Below are 26,423 nucleotides of genomic sequence, written 5' to 3'. Positions count from 1 at the left end.
CTTATCTTATATTTAACACAGTTTTTTTTTTTACTTTTAAGCACCTTTAACAAATAAAAAAATCTGTATTTGCATTGGCATCTGTACATATATTTATCTTAAACTGCATTTATATTATCCATAGCAAGTATTTATTACTCCTGCACTGCTTTTACACTTTAATTTAATCACCTTACATTGCAATACCTGCACTGTCAACCACATAAATTTGCATACCATCTTAAGCGTATCTACTGTAGTAACAGCTCTCAGTAGCAGTCCTGGGACTAGACTATCATTTCACTGCTGTGTGTGGGGTTTTTTTTTCAGTTGTGTCTCTTTACGTGTCTTTGTGCATCTCTTTGTGGTCAATACTTGTTAATTTGTAGTATATTTTGCAAGTGAAGGCCAAGGGGGTCCCTAAAACTTTAGCCCATGGGCCTGTGCCCATGTGGGCCCATTTAGTAATCCACCCATGATGCTACATAGTCTATCATTGATAATGATAATACACAAGTGAAAACCTGTAAAAAGGTAAGATTCAATCTTTGATTCATTAGAAATCACATCTACAGATGCTGCCAAGATGCGTCTACACTCTATGACATTCACTCATCTGAATTACTGTATAGCAGTGGTCAAAGGCGAATCATAGTACTTTGAAACCACTTGAATCATTGCACAAATAAGCACTCAAAACACGAGCCAAAAACAAAAACAAAGCACTTCCATCACTGCCCAGTTCTAAAAGAAAATATCTGATTTTGAGTTGGGATGACTTAAAATATGAAAATGCGTGTTTATTTCCCATGACTCAGCTCCACCACCACTTGTAGCCTATATCAGCAGAAGAGAGATTGTCGTATTCTGTTGGGGGGTTGTGCTTAGTTGTATTTTAGGTAGCCTTATGTAACATCTTGGCTAAGGGACTACAGATGAAAAATAGCCTCTTGGCTAATTCTGACATTTTTATACAATGTGTATTTATGATTTTGTACTGTCCCTTTTTAAATAAATTGAACTGAAACTGAGAATTACATTTTTCCTTATGAAAGAGTATATATATAAGTTTTAATCAGAAGTTTGTTAGTCTCAACTTTTCAAGCATCAGTTCCTCTTCAAATGAAAAACCTTCAAAAATCAACAAAACGTAATTGTTGTACTAAAGAGAATGGAGTCAATATAATGAGATAGGTTCTGTTTTATTCTATAATCCATTGCAAAGGAATTAAAAGAAGACATATGACATTTTGGGAATGATTGTTTTGCTTGGATTTGCTAAACCCAAGATAGAAAAGCAGCTGGATGTAGTATGAAGGAATGGGAAACATATCAACTCGGTATTAGAGAGAGCGGTATGTTTTACCATAAAGGTAAATAAGTCCTGTCACAGAGAATACCAACCAGCGGTAACAGTGTGTTCAAATGGAGGGTTTGGATTGAGGCCAGCAGTGGTTTTCTGTACACTGTGTATTTAATCTGGTATTGTTTGGCCAGTGGTTGTAATTTGCACTAATGGAGCTTGAGATTTAGATTTCCCACGCAAGTGAATATAGACACTGTAGTTTGTCTCGCCCTGCTTATTATAAACAGCTGGCATAGTTCCCACAAAAAAGAATACAGAGACACAATGTTAGACTATTATATGACCTATCAATATGAAGCTTAGCCTATGATCAAATGAAATGAGCACAGTCAACCCATTTGGGTCTAGTTTTGGAAATGCTTAACTTGATTCAACAACTACATCATTATTATAGTGTGTAGGATTTAGGGGGCCGAAATGGAATATAATATAATGTGTATGTTTTCTTGAGTTTATTGTCACCTGAATTTAAGAATTGTTGTGTTTTCATTACCTCTCAAGTTGTTTATATTGGAAGCGGGTCCTTATTTTCAGAGATCACCATGTTGCACTGCCATGTTTCTACAGCAGCCCAGAACAGAAAAAACAAACGCTGGCTCTGAATAGGGCCATATGCATTTTTGTGTCAGCCACCATGGTTCGCAGCCCCCCTGTGATGAGAATGCCAGAAAAATACTTATTTTTTAAAACATGAAACTGCTTTATTCAGTGTTTTTACAGGTTTAAATCACCTTGTCCATTTGTTTTGGAGAGGAGGAGACCTATGTGGATAATCCAGCTCCAAGTAAAAACCTTGCTGGTTGCAATCTGCAATCTTCACCACTAGATACCACTAAAGCTCCCTAAATAGAATAGAATAGAATAGAATAGAATAGAATAGAATAGAATAGAAATAAATGTATTCATCCTCCGAAGGGAAATTCAACTGTCCATCAGCTAATAAAAAACAGCAACCACACTTCCCCTTATAAACAACAACACAGTGGTATTAAATAAAATAAGTTAAATTAAGTGCATAAATAGAAATTAAACATCAAATTAAAATGAAATTAAAATTGTCCATTCCACAGTCCAGTCCAGTTGTGGCTAATGTGATGTGTGTGAGTGTGTGTGTGACTGGATTCAGGAGATGTTAAACAGTCTCACTGAGCTGACTGCTGCAGCTGCTCCTCTGTCACTGCAGGAGGCTGTGGAGAGGGTGTCTGCTATTGTCCATTATAGCTTTACGTTTGTTCAATTTTCCCCTCTCCACCACAGTTCTTAGTGGGTCCAGTCTCCTGCCGAGCACTGAGCCAGCTTTTTAAACCAGCTTGTCCAAACGCTTTGTGTTTTTGTCCATCAAACTGTATATAAGAGTGCACTAGCCACCACTGTGTGATAGAACATGGTCAACATCTCCACACATACATCAAAGGACCTCAGTGTCCGCAGGACGAACAGGCAGCTCTGCCCCCTCCTGTCGAGGGCGTCAGTGTTAGAGGACCAGTCCAACTTATCATCCAGGAGGACCCCCAGATATTTGTAGGTGTGCACCACCTAAATGGCCTCCCCCTGTATGGAGACTGGTTGATGGGGTGACCTCTTTCTTCTAAAATGCACCACCATCTCTTTGGTTTTGGCTGTTTCAGGTGGAGACAGCACTTACTGCACCAGTCCCTGATGGTATCCACAAGGTCCCTGTGCTCCCGCTCCTGATCCTGATCGGCTGATACAAGCCACAATAGCTGTATCATCAGAGTATTTTTGTGTGTGGCAGGACTCTTAGTTGTACTTAAAGTCCGCTTTGTAGAGTGTGAACAGGAACAGTACTAAAACAGTTCCCTGTGGAGCACCAGTGCTGCTCCTGACCATCCCAGAGACACAGCTTCCAAGCCTGACATACTGAGGCAGCTCTGTCAGGTAGTCTGTTATCCAGGAGGTCAGGTTTCCTGAGCTCTGCCCTCACCTCGTCTGCTGACTATTCTCTAACCTGACTATTCTTCTTAAATAGCCTGTGGTGTTCAAACATGTGTTTTTACACACTGAACCTTTAAAAGCAGTTGGATAGCTTCTACCCCAATAGCACTCAACAGGAAAATAAAATGCAATTGTAGACAAAGAATGAGTGGATGAAAGTTGTTTGAGAATGGCAACTTTGCAAATAGTTATCAAAAGTACAAAAAAAATTTTTTCGGAACATACTGTCCATATGGATAGATAGCCAAAGTTAATTAGCACGTACCCTTGGACATAATTTTGAAGAATTTATATTGGTGGAACTAATATATAGAAAAAAAATAATTTTAGAAACACAACAGGTTATGTTATTGTCCATTCTTCTAGATTATTTTGGTCTTTCTTATTTAATAATATACAGTAAGAGAAAATGGAAAAAATGTGATCAATACTGTATAAACAACAAGCTTAAGGAAATATCTTTCAAGATATTACATAGAAGATTGTGTGAGAAAGATTCTTGCTGAATATGGATTATAAACTTCTTGGGTGAGGTGAAACGTCTTCAAGAAAAGCAAGCAAGTCCAGTTACCTACGATATATCACTTATGATTCCCACAGGTAGGAGTCCCTGGGGTAGACCCAAAACATGCTGGAGGGTTTATATATCTCATCTGGCCTAGGAACACTTCTAGGTCCCTCAGCAGAAGCTGAAAAGTGTCGCTGGGGAGAGGGACGTCTGGGGTGCTTTGCTTGGCCTGCTGCGACCCCTCCCTGGATTGGCAGATGAAAATGGATGGATGAGTGGATGTTGTATATCATACAACCCTTTATTATGTTGGAAAATTCCACAGGCATATCCATAAGAAAAAGATACCAAACCAACTTCCCTGCACTTTATTAATGAATTTAAACAATATAGAACCATAATATCTAAAGTTAAGACCAAAAAAAGCTATTACGATCTATAAGTTACTTAATGATCATAATATGATGCATATATTACGAAATGTAAATGTAATATTATTATTATTATTACTCTTCTTATTTCGTGTTTTATTTGTGTTGTCTATGTATCTGTTTGTATTTCTGTAAAGAAATTTGTGCCTAATAAAGAAAGTGGGGGGGGGGGGGGGCGTCCCTTTGGACACAGTTGAGTTGAGTGTCCTGGCCTTCAAGTGTCAGTGTCACACTCCGGTCAGCTGGGGGCAGTAGAGTACCATGAATTTGTTCACCGACCGAGCGCACAGAGAGAAACAAGCGTGCGAGGCTGCGCTCACTCCTCCTCCTTATCGTGGGCTTCAAGACACGCACTCTATGTAAGGTGGAAGTAACTTTTATCCTCCAGAGAAGAGTTATAAACCAGCCGGAATAACATTATACATTTGGTCAAAAGTGTCACGGCAAACGATAACCATGTCGGCCACATCGGCGAAAGTCAACAGAAAGGAGAATTCAAATCACGACGGAGCGGACGAGACCTCTGGTAACGTTAAGGAATGGCGGTTATCATGCACAACGCCATTTTCATTTGTTTTTCGTCATTTTGTTATTTTCAGTGTTGTTTGTTATCTTGTATTGAGTAATTTATTTTCATGGACGAGCAGCCTTATTTACCTTTTCCTGCATATAACGGTACACATCGGGGCTAAATGCTGTTGTGCAGGACTATGCTGTAATGTAGCATGCTAGCACAGGCTAAGTATTTAGCCAGCGTGAGAGGTTAGCTAGCCATTAGCTTACATTAGCTACTAGTTCACATGAAGGAGGCCGGTATTTGCATTGCATAAGCTGCATTTAGCGCGATGTACAGTTATTGTTTATGCAGACAATATGTGGAGGTTAGTTGTAGGGAGGCTACGTTACTGATGAAATCGCGTGCAGCCGTGCGTTTCCTCGTGCATGTTTGTGCCTAGAGCTTCTCAGGCGACTGTTTGCTCACATTATTAGCAAGTGCAACATTTACTGTATCCCGTTTACATCGGTCAACAAAGGCCGAACACAGATATCGTTAACGTTAGCTGTTGAGTTTAACATAACCGTGTTTACGAACTTGGCTTTTGTGTTAGTTGGTAGCTGAGCAAAATGTAAACAAGCGCATCTTTTTCTTTGAGATAGCTATAATGTCGCTTTGAGGCGGTATTGTGGATGTTGATACATATTTAATACGCGCGAAGAGGCTTTGGAGGACCTCGCGGTGTGTCAATATCCGTGTGAAGCAGATGGCATTTTGCAGCGAGACGCCGTTAAGCCCCTCATTCAAACCAGGCCGCCTTTAGCAGCAACAGGAAGCTCTAGAGGCAGAGGGGTCTGTCTGCCATGGATCCAACACACACACACACACACACACACACACTCGCGCGAACCAAACACACCACGGCTGGTGTCCCGCGTTATTAAACACACTGTGCATGCAGTGGAGAACTGGCTAGGAAATGAGCTCGTGTGGCGGCATGAGGCTTTTTGTTTTACTGAAATCACCAAAATATTTTTAAGATGATAATATACAATCTTCTTCAGTCAAAATCACATGTTGTAATGACGTCTCTTAAACCACCAGAGGGCTTCGGGTGGGGTGGGGGAAAGGGGGGGGGCATTGGTCAACATGCTGATTATGTCAGCACGTCATCATTGGTATCGGCTGCTATCAACTTTAAAATAAACTATCCGAATCAGCCAACGTGCTTTTTCTTATTTTACTGATGTTAATTCCACTACAGAAGAGAGGTGATGATCAGTAAAATGAGGTAGGGAAAAAAAGTGAATATATCGATATCGGTATTGATTATCAGCCAAATGAGTTGTACATCGTCATATTGCATATAGGCAAAAAAAAACAACAACAACAATCCAATATGGTGCATCCTTAGTAGTTTAGGTTCACACAGAGAATATTTTGACTTTAATTATTTTAAAACATTTTAATGAATGACTTTGGGAATTGTTTAAGCACGAAAAGAGGTGGGGGGTTTTCTTCGCACAAAGTAAAGTTGTTATGGGTTCCAGACAGATTTATGGCTAAATTTACACCAAAATTTGCTTTTTGTTAGAGTGAAGTTGTTATAACGACCTAGATTAAAAGGATAAAATAAAGGTCTGTGGCTACAGTAAATGTCAGGTGCACGTTGGGAAGTATCTCATCCCTTATTATTAAACTAAATGGCTTTTTATTCCTCCCAATATCCTCCCAAATAATGATGTTTGTGTCATTTCATGGAGTTGCATTTACCAGAAGAATTTGGATTTTTTAGGCAGATCAGATATGGATAATTGACCGTTTAAAAAATCTGTTATTGATTTGTTTAACTTGTTTTTACATTTCTTTAATTATCCTCAATTAAGGAAATGTCCTTAATTATAAATTTGTTTACATAAAATCATAGCACATTGAGCATCTGAGTTGTTCCAGTGTAAAAATGGACTTGTAACTGGTTTATATTTCACTGAAAGCGCAGATGATCTTAAGGTTATAACTCCTCTGTCAATTACATAAGGACATCAGGGATACAAAAGTGCCTGCCACAGGTGAATCCTCACACAGTGACAATTTTCCAGTGGCTTCCATTGAGTTTTCAAGTTGTTTCTGAACCTGACATTGTGTGTATCCTGTCAATATGACTTTTCACTGTGGCTGTCCAAATTAAATCTTTGAGAAGCAGAAAGGCTTCAATAGATCTACTTGGCCCTGGTCTTTAGCTATGGCACTGCAATGCAGTGAAGCTACTCATATCTAGCACAGTGCAACATGTCACGGGAATATGTGAATATTTAGTTGGATATATGTTACAATTTATTGACTTCTCACTGACATTGCATGATGATATGAACTTGTTTTATTCTAAAATCTTAAAAAAAAATGTTCCTTTTCCTTTCAGAAAAAGAGCAACAGGAAGCAATTGAACACATCGATGAAGTACAGAATGAAATTGACAGGTGAGTTTGACTCTTGTTTATGAGTAATTAAAGATTGGTGCATGGACATGACATGACATGTTTTTGTTGTGTTCCTCTACAGACTGAATGAACAGGCAAGTGAAGAAATATTAAAAGTAGAGCAGAAGTACAACAAATTACGCCAGCCTTTCTTTCAGAAGCGATCAGAACTCATAGCCAAAATCCCCAACTTCTGGGTCACAACATTTGTCAACCATCCACAAGGTAAACTGTTCTGTTTTTATATCTGTGTGTGTGTGTGTGTGTGTGTGTGTGTGTGTGTGTGTGTGTGTGTTTGTGTATGCTGACTCTAGCCTTAAGAGCTGTCAGTGCTTGCAACAGAATGATCATCAGTGGAATAGGCAGCCATTGTCTCTATTTGATGTATTTCTCATTAGCACACAGTAAACTGATCAGCAGCTAACAGTGTCTGTGCTTGGCTTGTGTGTGTGACCTGTAGTTTCAGCTCTTCTGGGGGAGGAGGACGAGGAAGCACTTCATTACTTGTCAAGGGTGGAGGTCACTGAGTTCGAGGATATCAAATCTGGATATAGAATAGATTTTGTGAGTTTTCAAGTTGAGTGTATATTTGAATAATTTAAATGGCATACCTGGAGTATACTGACACAGATGTGTTTTCTCTTCTGTAGTATTTTGATGAGAACCCGTACTTTGAGAACAAAGCCCTCTCCAAAGAGTTTAATGTAAATGAGAGTGGAGATCCTGTTTCCAAATCGACTGAAATCAAGTGGAAGGCTGGGAAGGTTGGTTTGCATTTTTCCATGGTTTGTATGTAACATTATTTAATTATCTTTCATCTATTACTACACAACTACACATCTATTAGTGCAACAGTTAACAACAGTTATTGTAATTATAATTTTAGGACCTGACCAAGCGCACAGGCCAGACGCCAAACAAAGCTGGTAAGAAAAGGCAGCATGAGGAGCCAGAGAGCTTCTTCACCTGGTTTACCGACCACTCAGATGCAGGAGCAGACGAGCTGGGAGAGGTGATCAAGGATGACATTTGGCCTAATCCGCTGCAGTACTACTTGGTAGGCTTATTGCTCCTCATTTTGGTTCGTTCTGGTCTTTAAGAGCATTCAGACAGGGAACAGCCCTGTGGTAAAACAGTGCAAGGTGCTTTGTTGGCAGGGGCTTGTTGCTTGAGGTACTGGTGACATGAAGACACAATACAAATAAGTTTGAATGCCCATGAGACACAAAACATTGCACAGGTGTTTCTAATCTGAGACAGACTTCTCCAGCTCAAAAAAGTTCTCACAGTAGCAGTTATTTTAAATTTTGTTGTGAGATAAAAAGAAGAAAAACAGTGTTTTAAAAAGTAATCCATCATAAGTTGAGTGTCAGGGAAAGGCCATGATGGGCTGATACTGGCCCTCCAGATAATGGGTATGGCTCACTGTAAGCGATTTCATTCGAGAAAAATGTAAAATATTTACGCTGTTGATTTAATATAAAATTTATTTAAATCCACCCTTTCAATAACTCTTAAAATACTTGACAAAATAATCTTAATTTCAACTCACTTCACAGTCTACGTCAGAGGATGAATTTTGTCATGTTTTTTTTGGGGGGGGGGTGGTATATATCTATGGTACATCAAGTACAGTATCTTAAAACACTGGTGTTGGGCCTGCAAAATCCTGTTATTTGAACCTCATCAGCATGCTGATCTAGAGGTGGACTGATATATTGGCGTATTGCAGATACTAGGGGCGAGGGAAAATCGATTCAGTCTAGTATTTCGATAATTTTATGTGGCAATATAGTATCATCACACTGTTCCCAAATATTTTTATTGAAAAAATACAATACGATACTTCCAATCACAGAAATACAATTTACCTTTTCCTTTCTTTTTTTTTAAGAACATATATGCATATGTACACAGTCACATATACACATATAGAAACGAAAATAACCAAAAACAAAACAAAACAAAAACACTCTGATAAGAATGTAGAAGAAAATAATTAAATTAAATTAGAGTACAGTGTAATAAACAATGAACAACCCCCCACCCACGCCCCCACTCAGCTCATCATGACCAACACACGTATTACTGGTTATTTATGCAATATAAAAAGGTACAACTATAACAGGCACACATTCAATTGGGTAATCACACTGTTCCAAGTATTTATTTTGTATTGTATAATTTATTATATAAGAATTTTTTTTGTAATTATTATTCTATAATAAATTGTTAATCTTACTAATATTATAAATACAAATAAATCTTGAGGTAGCATACTGAAATATTAAATCAATTGCTTTTTTCAGTGCACTACCTATATTTTGCTGCAAATAAAATGGCTGAAGTGAGAACTGAACTGAAACCTTTATCCTATTAAATGTAACAGATGTTTTGATGAAGTTTTCCTTTGGGAACATTTACAGTTGAAAGTTAATAAATCGCAGTATATTTTATTGCAATACTCAGCGTATCGCAACAAAGTTAATATGCCAATAATATTTTTATCAATTCTTCTTTCTTTTTTTTTTTTTTATCAGTTTTACCTTCAGAAATCTTGTCTCAGTACGTCCTCATGAAGTGTTGAACGTAGTGCTATACTAGTCTGAAAGATGGCAAAATTATTGTAAGTGAGGGTCAGGCTTGCAAACAGCAGGGTTTTAGTTCATTGCAGTAGGGATCATGAGTTGTCTCAGCTCAATCACCAGTCATGGTTAGGAATACATCACCCCCAGATGACCAATTATATATCAGTTACTCACCCTGTGTTATGGTGAACTTGTGAGGAAAACTTTGTTTTTCTTGTATGCCTCCATGGTTAACAAAGAATCCAAAAACTCAGAAAATACTTGATAAATTGAGGTCATGGGGGACTTTGTTTAACAACAGCAAAACTATTTTGAAACATCTATTTACAAACTCACAGAACTTGTGCAGTATAATCCCAGTCTCATTTATTCAGTATTTTGCTCAGTACCTCTCAGACAGATAGCCCTTTCTGGTGGGGAACTTAACCAAAAGTGAAATTTCTCCATGCTTTCTTCAAAGCCAGACTCCATTGACAAAAAAAAGTTATTTGACTTTGCTAAACATGGGAGCTGCTGGTCTACCGCTGCTTTGCTTGGTAGTTTATTTGTGTTATTTAGTGACATTGGTGAATCCAAACTAACCCACAATAACAATCAAACTGATTGAGGTAGTGGTAGACCAGCAGGTTTCTTGTTTAGCAAGGTGAAATTACTGTTTTTGTTAATGGACTCTGGCATTAAAGAAAGCATGATACAGTGTGTACCGTTTATGCTTTAACTCACTTCCCAATTGGAAAGGGCTGTCTGTTTGGGAAGTACTAAGCATATGACTGGATAAATGAGACTTGGATTATACTGCACAAGTTATGTGAGATTTTGTTAACAGATGTTTTGACATAGTTCTGCCTGAGTAAAGGTGAATCCCTATGACTTAAGTTCATCAAGAATTTTCCTCGTTTTTTGATTCTTTGTTCATGAGAGAAAAACAATGTTTTCTTCACAAGTTTAATATAACACACAGTGAGTAACTGATGTACAAATGGGTGAGTAATTGATGTAGAAATGGTCATTCGGTGGGTGAAGCATTCCCCTAACACTGAAGTATTAAACATGTAAGCCAGGGCTAAGTAGTCAACTTCTGAATGTCCCAAAGGTCCCTGACATGGAGGATGAGGAAGGTGACGGCGATGATGACGACGATGAAGAAGAGGGCCTGGAAGATATTGATGAGGGAGAGGAAGAAGAAGGTGAAGATGATGATGAGGATGGTGATGGAGAAGATGGAGAGGTAAGGATACTGTAGATCATAATCAAACACTACTTTGTTGAACCAGTAATTGGAATCACTCAGTATGTTTACATGACATTACAGAGGATTGATTTATTGAGTTAGTCTGAATAAAACTGGACTGCCTCCAACAGACATAAGATGAAAGCAATCTTATACATTTAGTGCAAACTTCACTGTGCAACATAGGTCAAATAAACTTGAGTATGACATCATCTTTGATGTATGTAGCCTGTACGATGACAGCACCCAGGCTACGACATACGATGCAATAGCTTCCCATACTTAGTGCACAAAGATACTGCACAGGTTATTACTGTGAAGCACAATATAGAGGGTCACATCATTAAATAACCTGAAGTTGTTAGGCACTATATACTGCGGTGTGTCTGTGTGTGTTTGCTAGCTGCTAGATTACTCACCTGGCAGCTGCAACTCTGCCACTATTTCTCTACATACTTTGTCCTTCTTTACATGATCGCCACCTGTTGTTGCGGCAGCAGACATACTTTGGTCAATAAATCGATTCCCCTCCCATGCTTGTATACTGGGACAAGGACAGAAGTCCAATTAAATGGCCTAGTTGAGCTATAACCGTAGCTCAGCTTAACTGTGCATGTAAATGTACTGAATAGTGAATAGGGTGAGGACACTTGCTCTTATTGTGCTGTAGAAGTCCTGAAGATACTTAATAATAGCAACCCAAAAGACCTCTGAAATGTCAGATGATGGAGCAACTAGTGTAATACTTTTTCCTTCTTTCAGGATGACGGTGAGGATGATTAAACATTTCAGCCAACACCTTTTCTCAGTCCTCCCTCTGTGATCATCCTACAACTCACGGGAGCAAGATATTTTGTTTGTTTGGGGGAGGGGGGGGGGGGGGGGGGGGGTTTGTAAAAAAAAAAAAAAAACAACTTTTTTTTCTTTCCTGTGTGTCGTCAGCCTGTCCGTCCTCTTCCTCTGCAGCCACGGCCTGTCCATTACTCATAATGCCATGTCTAAAGACCAGCTCCATACACAGCGGGTCTCCATTTGGTGGGGTGGGGGTGTCAGTGGCTCTCCTAAAGTCTCACCTGTCATTGTTTCTCTACATCTCCCAAAGACATGCAAAAGAATAAAAAAATTTGTAGCATTCTGCACGTCATCTACGTAGATTTGAAATACGTACCATAGCAATTTCTATGTAAAATATGACAATATGACAGTTTCTGTTGAAGTTGTGAGTTCAATAAAAATAAGCCATGGTGCAGTGATAACTTAATCAGAGCATCCTTAGCCACTTTTATATATATAAATGTATATTATAATATATCCAGTGGTGGGGGATCCTAAGGCTTATTAGAAGTTGCATTTTCCTTTGTGACTTATTGTACTAATGGAACTGATTGAAAGCACCAGCTTGTTCCTTTCAACCGTTGTAAATGTTTTTGGGATATACATGTATCTTGGTAAGACAGTTGTTCATTGTACACAGTTTAATGGGGAGGTGTGGTGGGGCAGCGGGGCTTTGATGCCAACTCTGGACTTCTGTTAAATTTTCATTATTTTGTTTTTCAGGCACCCACAACAAGGTTTGAAATGTACATTTTTTTATAGAAACAACCTAAAAATCTAATTTTGAGCTTGACCTAACATTTTGAGATGGGAGAGAAAATTATTTCTGTGGAGTCCTCTGTGGAGTCTGCAGTGTTTCTCCTGTTCCACTGGAAACCTGTTCACATTAAATTAAGTGTACCAGTTGCTTTGTTACAATAAATAAATGTATACATGATGTTTGAGGGAGTTTGATTACATTTGAGCATTTCAGCTGCAGTTGTTTGACAAAACCGTCACCATGCTTTGTTAGTCAGTCCACAAGTTACACAGGCAGTTAGGCTTTTTAAAATGTCATACAGCAAACTAGCAATTATCTAGCAACAGTTGATGTATTTATAGACAAATATGAAACAGATGCATAAATTCGTTGTATAAAATTTACTGGCTCTGATGTTACCATTGTTATTTCTTACTGTTAAGAATTGTGGGTTAACAGATGACTCAGGTTTTGAAAGTCTGTTTGAGCCCATTGTTTTAAAGATGTAACACTTGTTTGATCCAAACATTTAAGTAAAGGGGAGCTATATGACACGGAAAAAAGATGGAGGAAACTGATTGTTAAAAATACAGAGCTCATCTTTAGTAAACTGCATAGTAAACAAAAATTTAAACTTTTGTTTTTGCTCCTATTGTTCACAGGTTTAAGTTAACAATACCAGGCTTTTTTAAGCACTCAATAGATATATTTCTGGCAAAATTTGGTCACAAATTAGTTGAGATTCATGTTGGTGAGCACTTCTCCTTTTCCAAGATAATCCATCCACTTGACAGGGATGGCATATCAAGATTCTGATTAAACAGTATCATCACTACACAGGTTTACCTTGGGATGGTCACAATAACAAGCCACTCTAAAATGTTAGTTTGATCACAAGAAAATGCTACAGATGTTGCAAGTTTTAAGGTAGTGTGCCATCAGCATGCTGATTGCAGGAATGTCCATCAGAGCTGTTGCCTGCATACTGAATGTTTGTTTCACTACCATAAGCTGTCTCCAATGCTGTCTATTAATTTTGAAGTATATCAGTATGTTGTTGTTCATTCAGCATTTTGATATGCCACACCTGTCAGGTGGATGGATTGTCTTGGAAAAGGAGAGTGCTCACTAACATGGATTTAAAAAAAATTTGGGACCGACGTTTGATAGAAATTTCTCTGTTGGGCACATAAAAAAAGTCTTCAATCTTTAACCTAAACCTGTGAAAAATGGGAGCAAAACAAAAGTGTTGCATTAAATTTTTTTTTTCTGTGTACTCTGTACCTACCTCTGGTCTGACTTATCCCGCAAAGAAATAAATCTAACTTTGTAAATATAAATCAACATTTCACTGTTCCCTTTATGATTAATCAGATAATTTACCACATACCAAACATATCCTATTCTTGAAATAAAACATGTCATGCAGCTCTCTCACCAAAAGATGGCAGACATCACATAAACATGGATGTAGGAGAAAATTGTTAGGCTGTGACCTGCACAAGCCCCGGAACAACCACAGACTCCAGCGTCAGCTGACAGTCATCAACACCATCACTGCTTAGGTGAAATTTCAGACAAATGTTTCAAAATGAATGTAACTATCTAAACGATCTGTTTTGATATGTTAGGCATGTGCCTTTTCTTTTTTTTTTCGTCTGACACGATGGTGATTGCATCCATAATTAACGTAAAACATGAAATACACATGCACGACCTGCTTGTGGTGTCTGTGGCTCAGTGGCTGCTGGTGAGCTTATGTGTAACATAAATACTCCAAGGAAACCTTGTTTCAATATCAGAAGGACACTCATTCAACAGAACAGGCTACATGTTTATCATGCAGGATCATGCTCAGGAATCGAAGTCTACAGGTGGGCCTTTACAAAGAAAAAATGATGTCAGTGATAGTGGTTAAGTTGCCAGACTTTTGTCTCCGTTTTAAAAAATAGTGCCCTGCATTCAAACACCCGTACTACCATACTAATTAGTATGCCAGAATAAGATTTCATATGTGAAATGCAGTATGCTCAAACATCTCCATTCGGTCCGATTTTGCAGTAGGCTATAGAAGCCGACACCTTTCTGGCTATTCTGACCCACAATCCACTGCGCAGCGGACGGATATATGTGTCAGAGGGTCGAAGTTCAGGGTGTAACGTTATGAAAAAGCATTGGGTATATCCCCATTGTATTTTTTCCCCCTACTAGACACCATCTCGCCCAAACTGTTATTTATTTATTTTAATTTTTGAACATTCGTAGAATAGCTATACAAAACCATACTCTTGCAACATCTCCTTGAGGACGGTCCTTCTATTAAGTACAGAGCAAAGTAAAAGTCAATCTCGTTAAAGACGAGGAAAAAATAAAAACGAATAATTAAACAAAATAAAATAGACTAAGGAAGAGATTTATATATACATAAACAAGTACTGGGAACGGTAAGTTGGATGGAACATGGAACATAATTTAAAACAAGAATTGAGAAAGGTAGACACTTACTTTTCTTGCAGTCCTGCTAGAGTTCTTTTTTTCCGGTGACAAGAAAAACACCGTTAAGTCATTTGTAAACCAGTTAAAGGAACGCTTACTATTCCTCCTCTTGCTACAATGAATATGGTATTTATTATATCAGAGTATGTCCCGATTGTGTGCATACTGCACAGTAGGTAATTTTTAGGGACAGCTGCAATACTTCCTAAAAGTAAAAGAGAAAAGTATGTGATTCGGAACAAACCCTGGTGTCAGTTCTATTAAAGTCAATGGGACAGACGCAACAAATCTGTTGTTTCCCTTGCCATTTAGTCTCGCCACCAGACAATCAGAGATCTTTGCCTTCTGATTTTAGTTAAGCAAAGCGTCTAAAGACTGACTTGTGAGTCTACTTGCCATTAGTCTCCAAGCAGATCATGGCCTTTACATTTTCCTTGGGCTTTAAAATTTAAAATATACTGGAATCTGATAATCGTGTTGTTACGAACTGTTCAACTGTGTAGAAATGTACAAATTAACACATCCTGAAAATAAAATGATTTACTCGCAATTGAAGACCAAATAACTTTGTTTTGTATTATTTATGTTGTATTATTTGTAGCCTAATTCGTATCTTTATTTATTTAAATTTGTTCATGTTAAGTTTTCTTTTTTCTACTCAGTTGTATGCCCATTTACTTTGATAACACAGGACTTGCCTTATTGTTGTAATCTAAATTGTTTAATAAAGTTTAGTAAAAAAAAAAAAAAAAAAACACCAAAAAACAAAACTTTGTGTTCATGTTGTTCTCTCGATTTTTTTCAATTTAAATGCAATTCTTCTATCTTCTACCTTCTACCTATGACCGCTACCCATCAAAACACAACTGTAAGAGGAACGTGTAGGATTTTTTCCTGCATTAAAACAATGAAACTATACTTTATAGTTCCGTTGGATAAAAAGCGGAAGTGAAGAGGGGATTTCTCTCTTGCCTCTCCGTAACCAAGGTAACGGCAGCTTTATGGGAAATGGCAAACGTTTCGGTTCAGATGCTAGACAGCTAACGGACCGATGTAGCTGTGTGAAAAGTACCACGCGGTCTCTTTTCTGTCAAACCTGCATTGTATCAAAGCAGCGAATGACGGATAAGGTCGTTAATGTTCATTATTAGGTTTTTCTTTAGCTAGTGAGCTCACTGTCATTAGCATGTTCACTGACGAAGCCCTGGACTCAGTCAGTGTCCAGTCTCTGTGGAGGACATCTCAGCAGTCAACGCAGGAGTCGGTATGTTTGACTAGCAGTGATAACTTTAGCTCCCATAGTAAGCTGTTAGCACGAATAACAGTGATGCCTGTAGTTAGCTGCCGGATATCTAGCTAGCCGACACGTTACATACAGGCGTTCGGGGGGAGGGGGGGGGGTCATGGCAGGTCAACCCTATATGCCTCATAGAAGTGGTAGGCTAGATATCATCTGAAAACGGATTGAGAAGATGCAGCTCAGCACCGAGTGTCAAGTTTTTCTAAATATAAGTCTGTAGTAAACTTGGTGTTAATGTTGGACGCCTATTCATTTTTTAAGTATATAGAGTGTATAGGGGGACTGTTTTTATCAGAGGAAGGGGGTGCCTGTGTGCCCCTTGAGCCTCCCTGAGTGACCCCCCCTTCATCATAAATTAGTTATGAGATTTTCAAAACGTACCCTTTGATGCTTGAAAGCTAAAACTTTAAGATTAAATCCTGAATTTGAAAAAAGCCTCGGTTTTTCACCATTGTTGTGCATGCTGGTTAAATCATGTGAACGGTTAAGTTTTGCCCAAATTTCTAGTGAGATGTTGAATAAAGTGAATTTCATGAAGTATCACTATTTTAAGCTCAGATTTGGTTATGCTTTTTTCTGATGGAAGCTTTTTTCGCACATCATGTGTCCAAGGACTGTCTGAAATTTGAAATTTGGTTTCTGGCAATGATAAATGGTGTAATTTTGGTCATTAAAAAAAAAACATGTTGAATGTGGTACATCTTTTCTTTAAAAATCAACAGTACAATAAACACAAAATATAACCGTTGAATTTTGCATGATCCTCCCCTAAGCCAAAATAAAAAAAAAAAAACATATGTCCTTTCCCAGTACTTAAAAGTTATTTGACAGGCCTCCCCCTTTTTGCAACACCTCCTCCCCCCTCATAGATAACAAACAGTCCCTAGGGGCATAGAACTTAATGATGTAAATATATCATGGCCAATCCCATGACTAGCTGTGTCTCATAAATTGCTGCAGCATTTATTGGGTCGAAAGCTTTGGTGCTATATTAAAGCTGCTTTTTCTACTTAAGAATTGATAAAAATTCCTCCAAGACACCAACACCTTCAGGAACACCAGAGAATAACCCATGCTTTGATTTGTTATCTAAAACCTTTGACATTTGGAGATTTCTATAAAAAGAGCCATTTTCTGCACTGTTCCTGGAAACAGTTGAGAAACCCCTTATTGTCAATACAGCTATAAAAGCCATCCATCCTCTGAATGGTCTGTAGTTTGTGGTAGTGTTGTCATGATACCAAAATCTTTGTTTCAGTACCAATACCAATATGAATTTCGATACTCTTCGGTACTTTTCCTAAGGAAAAGTCCTTTTGGATACAAACCTTTAGAACAATAAATAGTAAGGGTGTAACGGTACCAAAAAAATCATGGTTCGGTAAGTACCTCGGTATGGACGTCACGGTTTGGTAACTCAAATGTTCCACCAAGTTTGTGTTGTCTCGTGTTGTCTCCCTTTGCGAGGCACACTTTCTCTTGTCTTTTTTCACGTGCGCCAGCTGCGAATGTTGATACAGGTGTTGTCATACACACCACTTGTGCAATCTGTGCTCCAGTAGGAACAAGAAAGGCGTTTGTGTGCATAATTGAGTAAAACAAATTAACTATTTACTATTAACTATCTAGAGCAGTTACACTAAGATTTGGCATCAAAAACAAAATTTGCCCTTGAAAAGGAAGCACTGGCACAGAATAATAATCACACAAAAAATTAGTTTTTACAAATATTGTTTGCATTTCAATGTGTTTTCCATTGATAGTCCTGCAATTTTTTTCTTCATGTCACTCTTCTCTCAGTGTCGTTTTTTTTCATACCAGTTCAGTGACAGAAAGTTGAGACAGGAAAAAAAGATTTAAAAAATGCCATTGTATAAAAAAACCTGATACTGAAAAAGAGACAAAGAAAAACTGAATGCAAAAAATATCAAAATAAAATAAAAGTATTTTTTAATGCATACAAAGCACACAAAGCATCAATAACGCACCTGCTTAAGTTAAATTAACTGTGGAATTTAAAGTTGTAATTGCAAGTTTATTTTGATCTGTGTGTACTGTACAGCTTTCTTATTCTGAAACAGCTAAAGTGTACATATTTATTCTGTTATTGTACTTTTTTCAAAGTATCTTTGTTGTATTTTTTTCAGTTTTAGATTTATATTTTTGAGTGTTGCAGTACTTACTGCCTTATTTTTAGTTCTCTTACTAAGTTTATTGTTATGTTTTATTTATGCACCAAATCCAAGGTTTTCTTGTAAGGGAAAACCTACTTGATAATAAATCTTATTTTGAAGTACATCCTTAAGTAGAAGGGCCTTTATCTACTGGTATTTCAGAGAGGCTGTCAGACCGGACCTGTGCACACTGCTGAGGCAGAGACCCAGACTGTGCGGTGTGCCACCAGCTGTACCCAGACAGAGTCACAGTATCAGGAGACTGAGCAGCTCCTCCAAAAAAACCATGATGAGCTGGAGCCGCCAGGCCTGCAGGACTTCCTACAGCAGGTGGAGGACACGGCCATCAGAGAGCTGGTCAAAAATACCAGGAGTCACGCATTTGATGAGTTCCAGGTGAACTGGGAAGATCATAGTCAACTGGTAAGCAGGAACAATGCATCACACAAAAATGGCGTTTTCTCATTTCTTAGACAGGTGACAGGCGAAGGAGAATCAGAGTCTGTAGTTGTTCCTCATGATGTTTAGATATTTTGGAGCAGTGCTCTGGACACAGGCTGGGGTTGATCTTCATGAAGAGTTCTGTATATGACAGTGTCCTTCTATGTTTGCAGGTTTCATGCCTTCATTGTCTTCAACATCCCAGTGCACAAGAGAGAGGTCTTCATGTAACTGCTGTGTCCTGGAGCTGCACAGGTTCAGTTATTGCCTGTGCCTATGGTCGGTATGTTAGTGTTTCACCTGATGTATATACAGTGTATATACTGTATATTATGTTAATAAAGCTGGAAATCCACTACACATGTAGTGAATGTTTTCCCAACTCATTTTAGTCTCATCAACAACAACATCAACAATGAAGCTGTTAGAGAAGCTCTCCATAGTCATCATGTTTCAATGTGGTTCAAATGTGGTTCAAATATTTTTTTGATTTGTATTTTTAATTTTTTTTTTTTGCGTAGGATTGACGATGGAGACTGGAGTACTGAGAGGTCATGCGTTTGTACATGGAACCTGGACCGCCGAAACCTAAATCCCAAACAAGCTGATCTGGTCATAGATGTTCCCACTGCAGTCACAGCTCTGTGCTGTCATCCTGACCAGCCTGCCTTCATTGCAGGTACACTCACATCACCACTGATTACACTGTCTGAATCAGGTCGACTCACGTACACATATCTCATCTGAACATAAAGTTTTCAACAGACACTTGTTCAGCTAGCAGCTTGAGGAAAAGAGGAGATTTAATACTATTAGATATTCTGTTCTGAGAGCAAATGAAACCTTCCTGTAATCTCAGCCTGGTTCTACATGAATTTAAAACAGAGGGTTGCAAAACACAGCTGGACTGCTCATTATTTCACGCACTTCCTGGTAAGTTTGTATTTTCAGTGTCAGATGCTGAATTCAGCAGAATGGCAGGAATGCAGACACCACACTGTGAAGCATTGTTCTATTATTATATAACGATGGTTAGCCACATTGCAACCCTTGAGGTCACATCAGATAATAAGCCTAAAGTAGCCGTTTTATCGTGTGTTACAGATCCCCATAGACCCCATGTTAAAATGACAAAATTTACAGCAGAAATAAACATGTTTACAGCTTAGTACAAAAAACAGTTTTGGTCTCTATAGCTAAATATAACATTCATTACAACTGTGCCAGGGGTGAATTTTTATATAACTAAGCTGTTTTACATTTTATTAAGGCCCAAAGTTATGCATGTTTAAAGTTGGGACCACTTGAGTGACAGGCGTTCTGCAAAGTGTCACTACAGTCTTTGAGTCAGATCCACCCCTCACTCCACAGCTCCACATTCTCATCCAAATACGGTCACTTCTGGCTCCAAAAAACCAAGATGGTGACAGCTAAAATGCTGAGTTCAAAGCTTCAAAACAGGTGTCCACAAACCAATGGCTGATGTCACATAGTTACAGTCATTATTTTATAGTCTATATTTCTGACATGTGCCATGTAACTGCAGTATCGGGGTACTTACATATTACTGCACTTCCAGTGATCTTAACTTGGGGTACTTGCAAGAGACACATTAAAAAACAACAGTCACATATCCTAACTTTTAGTACTAAAACCTAGGCAGTGATGACAAGCAGTTTCTTCTGTTTTTGGGTCAAGATCCAAAAACACTGGGTTTTACATTTCCCATATTGCAACTCAAACACATCTTTTATTAGGCCCTCTCTGCATGGTAAATGTATGTCTTTCAAACCCTACACCTCCAGTTTGTAATGCAGGCTTTCTCTTCTAAATTTGTAGTCCCTTAGTCCAAGTACACACTTGGCAAAGCTCCTCCAGAGCCACAGAGGACATTAAACAATAGTTTTCACAAGCTGAATAGAACTAACCGAGTCTTTGATCCCCATGAAAAAACTGGCCTTTAAAATGTCTCTCAGTCTTGCAGATAGCAGAATAAACCTTTTTTAAAGGTGTCATGTTTGTCACTGACGTATGTTTGTCCGTCCGATCACACACTTGTTGAGCAGAGCTCAGTGTGAATTGTGCATGTGTTGTTGTGGCTGCAGGGGGTCTGTACAGTGGAGAGGTGGTGGTCTGGGACATCAGTCGGACTCAGGACCTTGTGCTGGTCCAAACTGGGATGTCAGCAGACAGCCACAGAGAGCCTGTTTATCAGGTGAGTAGACACAGTCTGTTAGGCCTTCTGCTGATCACGCAGTCAGTGTGGTGCACCACTGATAGGACTGATCATTAATACCATATGTTAGCTAGTAGAGAGGTTTAGTGTCCTATATTTTGTTTGAAAGGCTTTAAAACAAAATTACTCATTACGTTTACATGCAGCTTGAGAAAATCAAATTTTTGGCTTAGTCTGACTGAAACCGGACTTTTAAATGCATGTAAACAGCTTAGTCCGACTGACATTGGACTATCCGTAGCTCGACTAACACACCAAGATAATTCGATTGAAAATCTAACTATTTCTTCATGTATCCACGACTAGAGTCTTTGGGTCAATTGGAACTAGTTCAATACGCGCTATATTAAAAAGGACACAGCCTATGGAGGTGGAGTCAGACGTACTTGGTCAGAAATTCGATTTTCTCTTCTGCATGTATATTCAGACAAGACGAGAAGTGCGACTTGACTTATTAGCTGAGCTATGAGCTTAGCTCGACTGCTGCGTGCATGTAAACATACTGATTGTGAATTACAAAATCACTCCAAAATTACTGGCACAGGTATGAACCTTCAGAAATCTACATCAGTCTAATGTTGTGTACTGTAGTGTAAACTGCTTTTTGATATATAAGTGTCTAAGTGGTGTGTGTGTGTGTGTGTGTGTGTGTGTGTGTGTGTGTGTGTGTGTGCACATACATACAGGTTGCCTGGGTGCCCCTGCAAAAGAAAGGAGACTTTGGGGTGCTCAGTGCGTGTTCAGGAGGACGGGTGCTGCTGTGGATAGTGGATTCAGATCAGGGCAGCTTTGTCCTGAGTGCGGCCTATGCCTTAGTACAACAGCAGGTTCCCCACAGCAGTTACACTAGCTTCAAGGTGAGCCTCAGGATGAGGTAAAAAAACGGAAACCAAACTGAACTGTTCAGAGATAAGGCCAAACAAAAAGCAACAGTGTTCACAATCACAATCCTGAAACAGGGCTTTCAGGCTTTCAGTGAGATGGAAAGATGAGTGGCTCACCAGACTGTATCACAGCCTAATGGAGTCCAGATTTAATCTTATAGTTGTTACAGTGAGAAAATGAATTGAGTTTTGTTACATGGACTCCCAAATTGTTCTCATATGCATTTATCTGAATACACTGATCACCGGTGTAAGAGTTCATGCTGCAAAAAACAGATATGGTCTTACTTCTCCCTGCCAGTTGTGTCTGAGTGTTTATTATAGCTGCTTCACACAGAGGAAATGGAGCCAATGTATTCAGCTCAATGGAGAGTCATTCTACTCATACTCACAGGGCACATGCATTATAATTGGATTGCTAAGTAGGTGAACAATGATGGTATTAATTTTAATGAATGCAATTTTTGATGAAAACATCCTGAAAACTAGAATTACTACCTCCCTGCTGTATGCCTCTGAGCACCAGTAAAGTTTCTCTTACAGATTTACATCCATGTCTGTAAAAACATGAATGCTTCACACCCATCTCCCCCCTGACAGCACAGAAGAGGTATACAATCAGCACAGTTTCAAGGTGGACACCCAAGATTAGAGTCACCAATTCAGTATCTGGCCAAATGTCTCCCCTTCTGTTCCTGAGATATGACATCGAGTAATGACCAGAAAAGTGTTTTATGCAGAACATTGTGGTGTCACAGTAAATTTGACCTTTGACCTTTTGGATATAAAATGTCATCAATTAATAATTTTATCCCACTGGACATTTGTGAAGTTTTGTTATAATAAGCAAATGATATCTTACTTATAGCCAAAAAACATGTTTTGTGAGGTCACAGTGACCTTGGACCACCAAATTCTGATCAAGTCAATTCAACTTTTTTTTTATGTAGCACATTTCATATGACAAGCGTAAACTCAGTGTGCTTAAGATAGATCATACATGACAAGCATTAAATATCATATAATATAATAAAGTACAACATATGTAAAAACAAGCAGACCTTTGACCTTTTGGATATAAAATGCCATTGCTTCATTATTTTATTTATTTTATGATGCATTCACAAAAATAAGACAAATGCAGGGTGACAGTGACCTTGACCTTTGGCCACCAAGTTCTTATTAGTTCATCGTTGAGTCCAAGTGGGTGCTTTTGTCAAATTTGGTAAAATATTCCCTCAAGGCATTCTTGATATATCACATTCAAAAGAATGCTATGCACGGATGGACGGACAGACGGACAGATAAACAATCCACAAACATAATTCCCACAGCAATGGCTGTCGCAGGCACAGGCATAATAAGCCTGTTTCTCAGTTCCTGAGGAGTTGGTGTTTCGCCCAACAGAAATAAAGCTCCACAAGCTTAACAAAATAACCAAATAAGTAATATTTATATCATTTTCAAATGATTCCCAAACTCCTTCTGTGTGCTGCAGTGTGAGTACACACTAAAACCTTATTTTTCTGTCGCCTACAGGCCCGAGGGAGCAGCACTGTGGGTGTCACCTCTCTGGCTCTGTCCCCCTGGGACTCTGACACTTTCTTGGTGGGCTCTGAGGGCGGCCTGTTGCTTAGATGCTCCTTCTCCTCCCAGGTGCTGGCTGCTGCGTCCTCCGAAGGCCAGAGTGTGACACTGAGAGCCCCAGCAGTCTTCCCATTCAGGCCCCGCAGTGGCCCTGTCCACTCCATCCACTGCTCTCCTTTCCACAGGTCACGGCTCTGTCTACTGACCAACACATGATCATTACAGAAGTGATAAGTAACTGTTATGCAGGTGATTCAGTAGTGACTTGTGTGTGTCTGCAGGAACCTGTTTGTGAGTGCAGGGACTGATGGTTTGGCCCACCTCCACTCTCTGCTGCAGACCAACCCGCTTCTGTCTCTCAGGGTGTCAGACTCCTACGTGTTTCATGTGCAGTGGTCTCCAACCAGACCGCTGGTTTTTGCAGCAGCTACTGGACAAGGTACAGCATGGAAACTCTGTGTATGCATGATATAGATATTTGTGGATTTAATGCTGGATTATCAGATTCAGATCAAGAAGCAAATTATGCTAAAATTGGAGCTACGCATCAGCCGTTCCATTTGTCTATGGCACAGTATATTTCAAAGGTCAATCATCAGATCTTGATTAACCCTTAGAATGATGTCATTGCTTTTTACTGTCATTTAAAAATGGAGGATGACATGTTATTCTTAGGAATAAATAAACTCTGCTAAAAAGCTGTCGACCTGATATATTGTTTGCTGAAGCAACAGTACAGTATCACACAGATGTTACCTTGTTGATTGTGAACTGTGCATCCTTTATTAAGGTGCGGTACAGATATTCGACCTGGGCCGCAGGTCCCTGAAGCCAGCAGCCACCATCGAACAGGGAGGTGCAGACCAACCTGCAACGTGTTTGGCCTTCAACTGTCAGAACCCTCACCTGCTGGCAGTGGGGAAAACAGATGGGACGGTCGGCGTTTGGCAGCTGAGCCATGATTTGACGGAGCAGAGCCCCAGAGAGATCAGCCAGCTGGAGCAGATAGCCAATCATGTGGCAGAATGAAATGTTAACTTGTGTCAGTTAAAGACTGTTGCGTAGGACTGATTTATGCAAGCTGTGTTTTGTAATGTCACAGGTGTTTTTTCCGTTATTGGGTTTTTTCCTTTATTGAAATTTGATGTCATTATTTTTTAGAAGGGTGTTTTAGACCCAATGTTTGTACCTGTGTTTTAAAGTTCTTTTGTTCTGGCTCTCATTACATTTTTGAATGGAGGTGATGTAGGGATGGTGAATTTTGATAAAATGTTTTATCAATAAAGATATACATTTCATACTTTCATTGTAGTATGGCTTTTGCATTACTGTTTTTTTCCCTATGCACTTTTTTCTGTGTATTTTATTGAATCCAGGAGGAACAATGTGGATTCTGTCCTAGCCGTGGAACAGTGGACCAGCTCTTTACCCTTGCAGGGCTGCTGGAGGAGTTTGCCCATCCAGGCTACATGTGCTTTGTGGACTTGAAGAAAGCTTACATCCACGCCCCCTGGGGAGTTTTGTGGGGGGTGATGTGGGAATGCAGGTACTGGGTTCGTTGCTGTGAGCCATCTGGTCCTTGTATAACTAAGGTGAGTGTTGTGTCTACTTTCTCAGTGTAAAGTCTAACACATTTTCAGTGGGTGTTGGCCTTCGTTTGGGTTGTCCCTTATCACTGATACTGTTTGTGATATTCATGGACGGGATCTTAAGGCGCAGCTGGGGGGAGGAAGGGGTTCAGCTTGAGAACCTCAGAATTGCATCTCTGCTTTTTGCAGATGATGTGGTTCTGTTGGTTTCATCACACCATGACCTCCAGCATGCATTTGGGTGGTTTGCACCTGAGTGTGAAGCAGTCAGAATGAGAATAAGGAACTCGCTGCGAAGACGCTGCGCAGGACTGATGTGGTGAAGATGAAGCTGAGCCTGGTCCATCTATGTCCCAACCCTCACCTATGTTCATGAGCTTTGGGTACTGACAGAAAGAATTAATATAAGTTTGCTTCGTAAGATGGCTGGACTTAGAGATAGGGTGAGGGTCTCAGACACCTGGACACCTGGAAGGGGGTTGGAGTAGAGCCGCTGCTCCTTCGCGTCAAAAGGGTCCAGCTGAGGTGGTTCAGACAGATCTTCCTGATCGAGGTTTTTGTGGGCATGTCCAACTGATAAGACGCCCTGAGGCAGACCCAGAACCTGCTGGAGAGATTACATTTCTCATCTGGCCTGGGAAGGCCTCAGGATCTCCCAGGAGGAGCTGTAAAGCGCTGCTGAGGAGAGGGGCGTCTGGAGTACTTTGCTTGGCCTGCTGCCCCCGTGACCTGGCCCTGGATAAACGTATAAATATTGTGAATTATTTTACCACCCTGAGTGGTTTAGATGGTTAACCACACCTGCCCCCACAGAACTTGTCAGCCTACTGGTGAACAATAAGTGTAAATACAGGTGTGGTCTCAGCTTTTCATGTTGACCAGTTGAAGATCCAAGTAGGACTAAAACATTGTCTTCATTAAACTTGTGTGGCATAAAGTGAAGCGTTACAGCCTTCCTTAATGTATGCTGTGTTTTGATAGCTTTGCACCTGCGTGTTGTGCGTTTAGTTATTCTCCCTCAAGTGTGTCTTGTGAGAAAAAACAAAAGCTCAAATACTAACAATTAAAAAGGTTCAGTGTGTAAGATTTGATGGAATCTAGAATTCCTTCA

The 26,423-nt window shown here is 39.4% G+C and overlaps 2 protein-coding genes across 4 annotated transcripts; both read left to right on the top strand.

The window, feature by feature from the left end:
* The first annotated feature begins 4,541 nt into the window (after positions 1-4,541).
* setb (SET nuclear proto-oncogene b) lies at positions 4,542-11,912 on the top strand. Its single transcript, XM_049604145.1, has 8 exons — positions 4,542-4,766; positions 7,156-7,213; positions 7,296-7,438; positions 7,674-7,777; positions 7,864-7,977; positions 8,100-8,270; positions 10,895-11,029; positions 11,795-11,912. The coding sequence occupies exons 1-8, from the start codon at positions 4,697-4,699 to the stop codon at positions 11,813-11,815; spliced, it is 816 nt and encodes a 271-aa protein (XP_049460102.1). The 5' UTR covers positions 4,542-4,696; the 3' UTR covers positions 11,816-11,912.
* Positions 11,913-16,083: 4,171 nt separating this feature from the next.
* Positions 16,084-25,030, top strand: dync2i2 (dynein 2 intermediate chain 2). Of its 3 annotated transcripts, XM_049604068.1 has the most exons (10): positions 16,084-16,365; positions 18,738-18,998; positions 19,190-19,299; positions 19,538-19,695; positions 21,122-21,231; positions 21,939-22,109; positions 23,676-23,693; positions 23,793-23,908; positions 24,005-24,162; positions 24,514-25,024. In XM_049604068.1, exons 1-10 carry the CDS (start codon positions 16,288-16,290, stop codon positions 24,750-24,752), a joined length of 1,419 nt encoding a protein of 472 aa, XP_049460025.1. In that variant the 5' UTR covers positions 16,084-16,287; the 3' UTR covers positions 24,753-25,024. The 3 variants fall into 3 exon arrangements, with proteins under 3 accessions (XP_049460025.1, XP_049460024.1, XP_049460026.1); XM_049604067.1 differs by having other exon boundaries at positions 23,676-23,908; positions 24,514-25,014; XM_049604069.1 differs by lacking the exon at positions 21,939-22,109 and having other exon boundaries at positions 23,676-23,908; positions 24,514-25,030.
* Positions 25,031-26,423: the final 1,393 nt, after the last annotated feature.

The sequence above is a fragment of the Epinephelus fuscoguttatus genome, linkage group LG18, assembly GCF_011397635.1.
Source record: "Epinephelus fuscoguttatus linkage group LG18, E.fuscoguttatus.final_Chr_v1".
In the NCBI taxonomy this organism is placed as follows: domain Eukaryota; kingdom Metazoa; phylum Chordata; class Actinopteri; order Perciformes; family Serranidae; genus Epinephelus; species Epinephelus fuscoguttatus.
The sequence above is the reverse complement of the archived record's forward strand: the minus strand, read 5'-3'. Positions and strand labels throughout refer to the sequence as shown.

Excerpts from the sequence above, each read along its gene's own strand:
- setb (XM_049604145.1), top strand. The coding sequence starts at position 4,697 with ATGTCGGCCACATCGGCGAAAGTCAACAGAAAGGAGAATTCAAATCAC. Across the intron at positions 7,778-7,863 it reads CTGGATATAGAATAGATTTT|TATTTTGATGAGAACCCGTA; the intron begins GTGAGTTTTCAA and ends TCTCTTCTGTAG. Across the intron at positions 8,271-10,894 it reads ATCCGCTGCAGTACTACTTG|GTCCCTGACATGGAGGATGA; the intron begins GTAGGCTTATTG and ends AATGTCCCAAAG.
- dync2i2 (XM_049604067.1), top strand. The coding sequence starts at position 16,288 with ATGTTCACTGACGAAGCCCTGGACTCAGTCAGTGTCCAGTCTCTGTGG. Across the intron at positions 18,999-19,189 it reads GGGAAGATCATAGTCAACTG|GTTTCATGCCTTCATTGTCT; the intron begins GTAAGCAGGAAC and ends CTATGTTTGCAG. Across the intron at positions 21,232-21,938 it reads ACAGAGAGCCTGTTTATCAG|GTTGCCTGGGTGCCCCTGCA; the intron begins GTGAGTAGACAC and ends ACATACATACAG.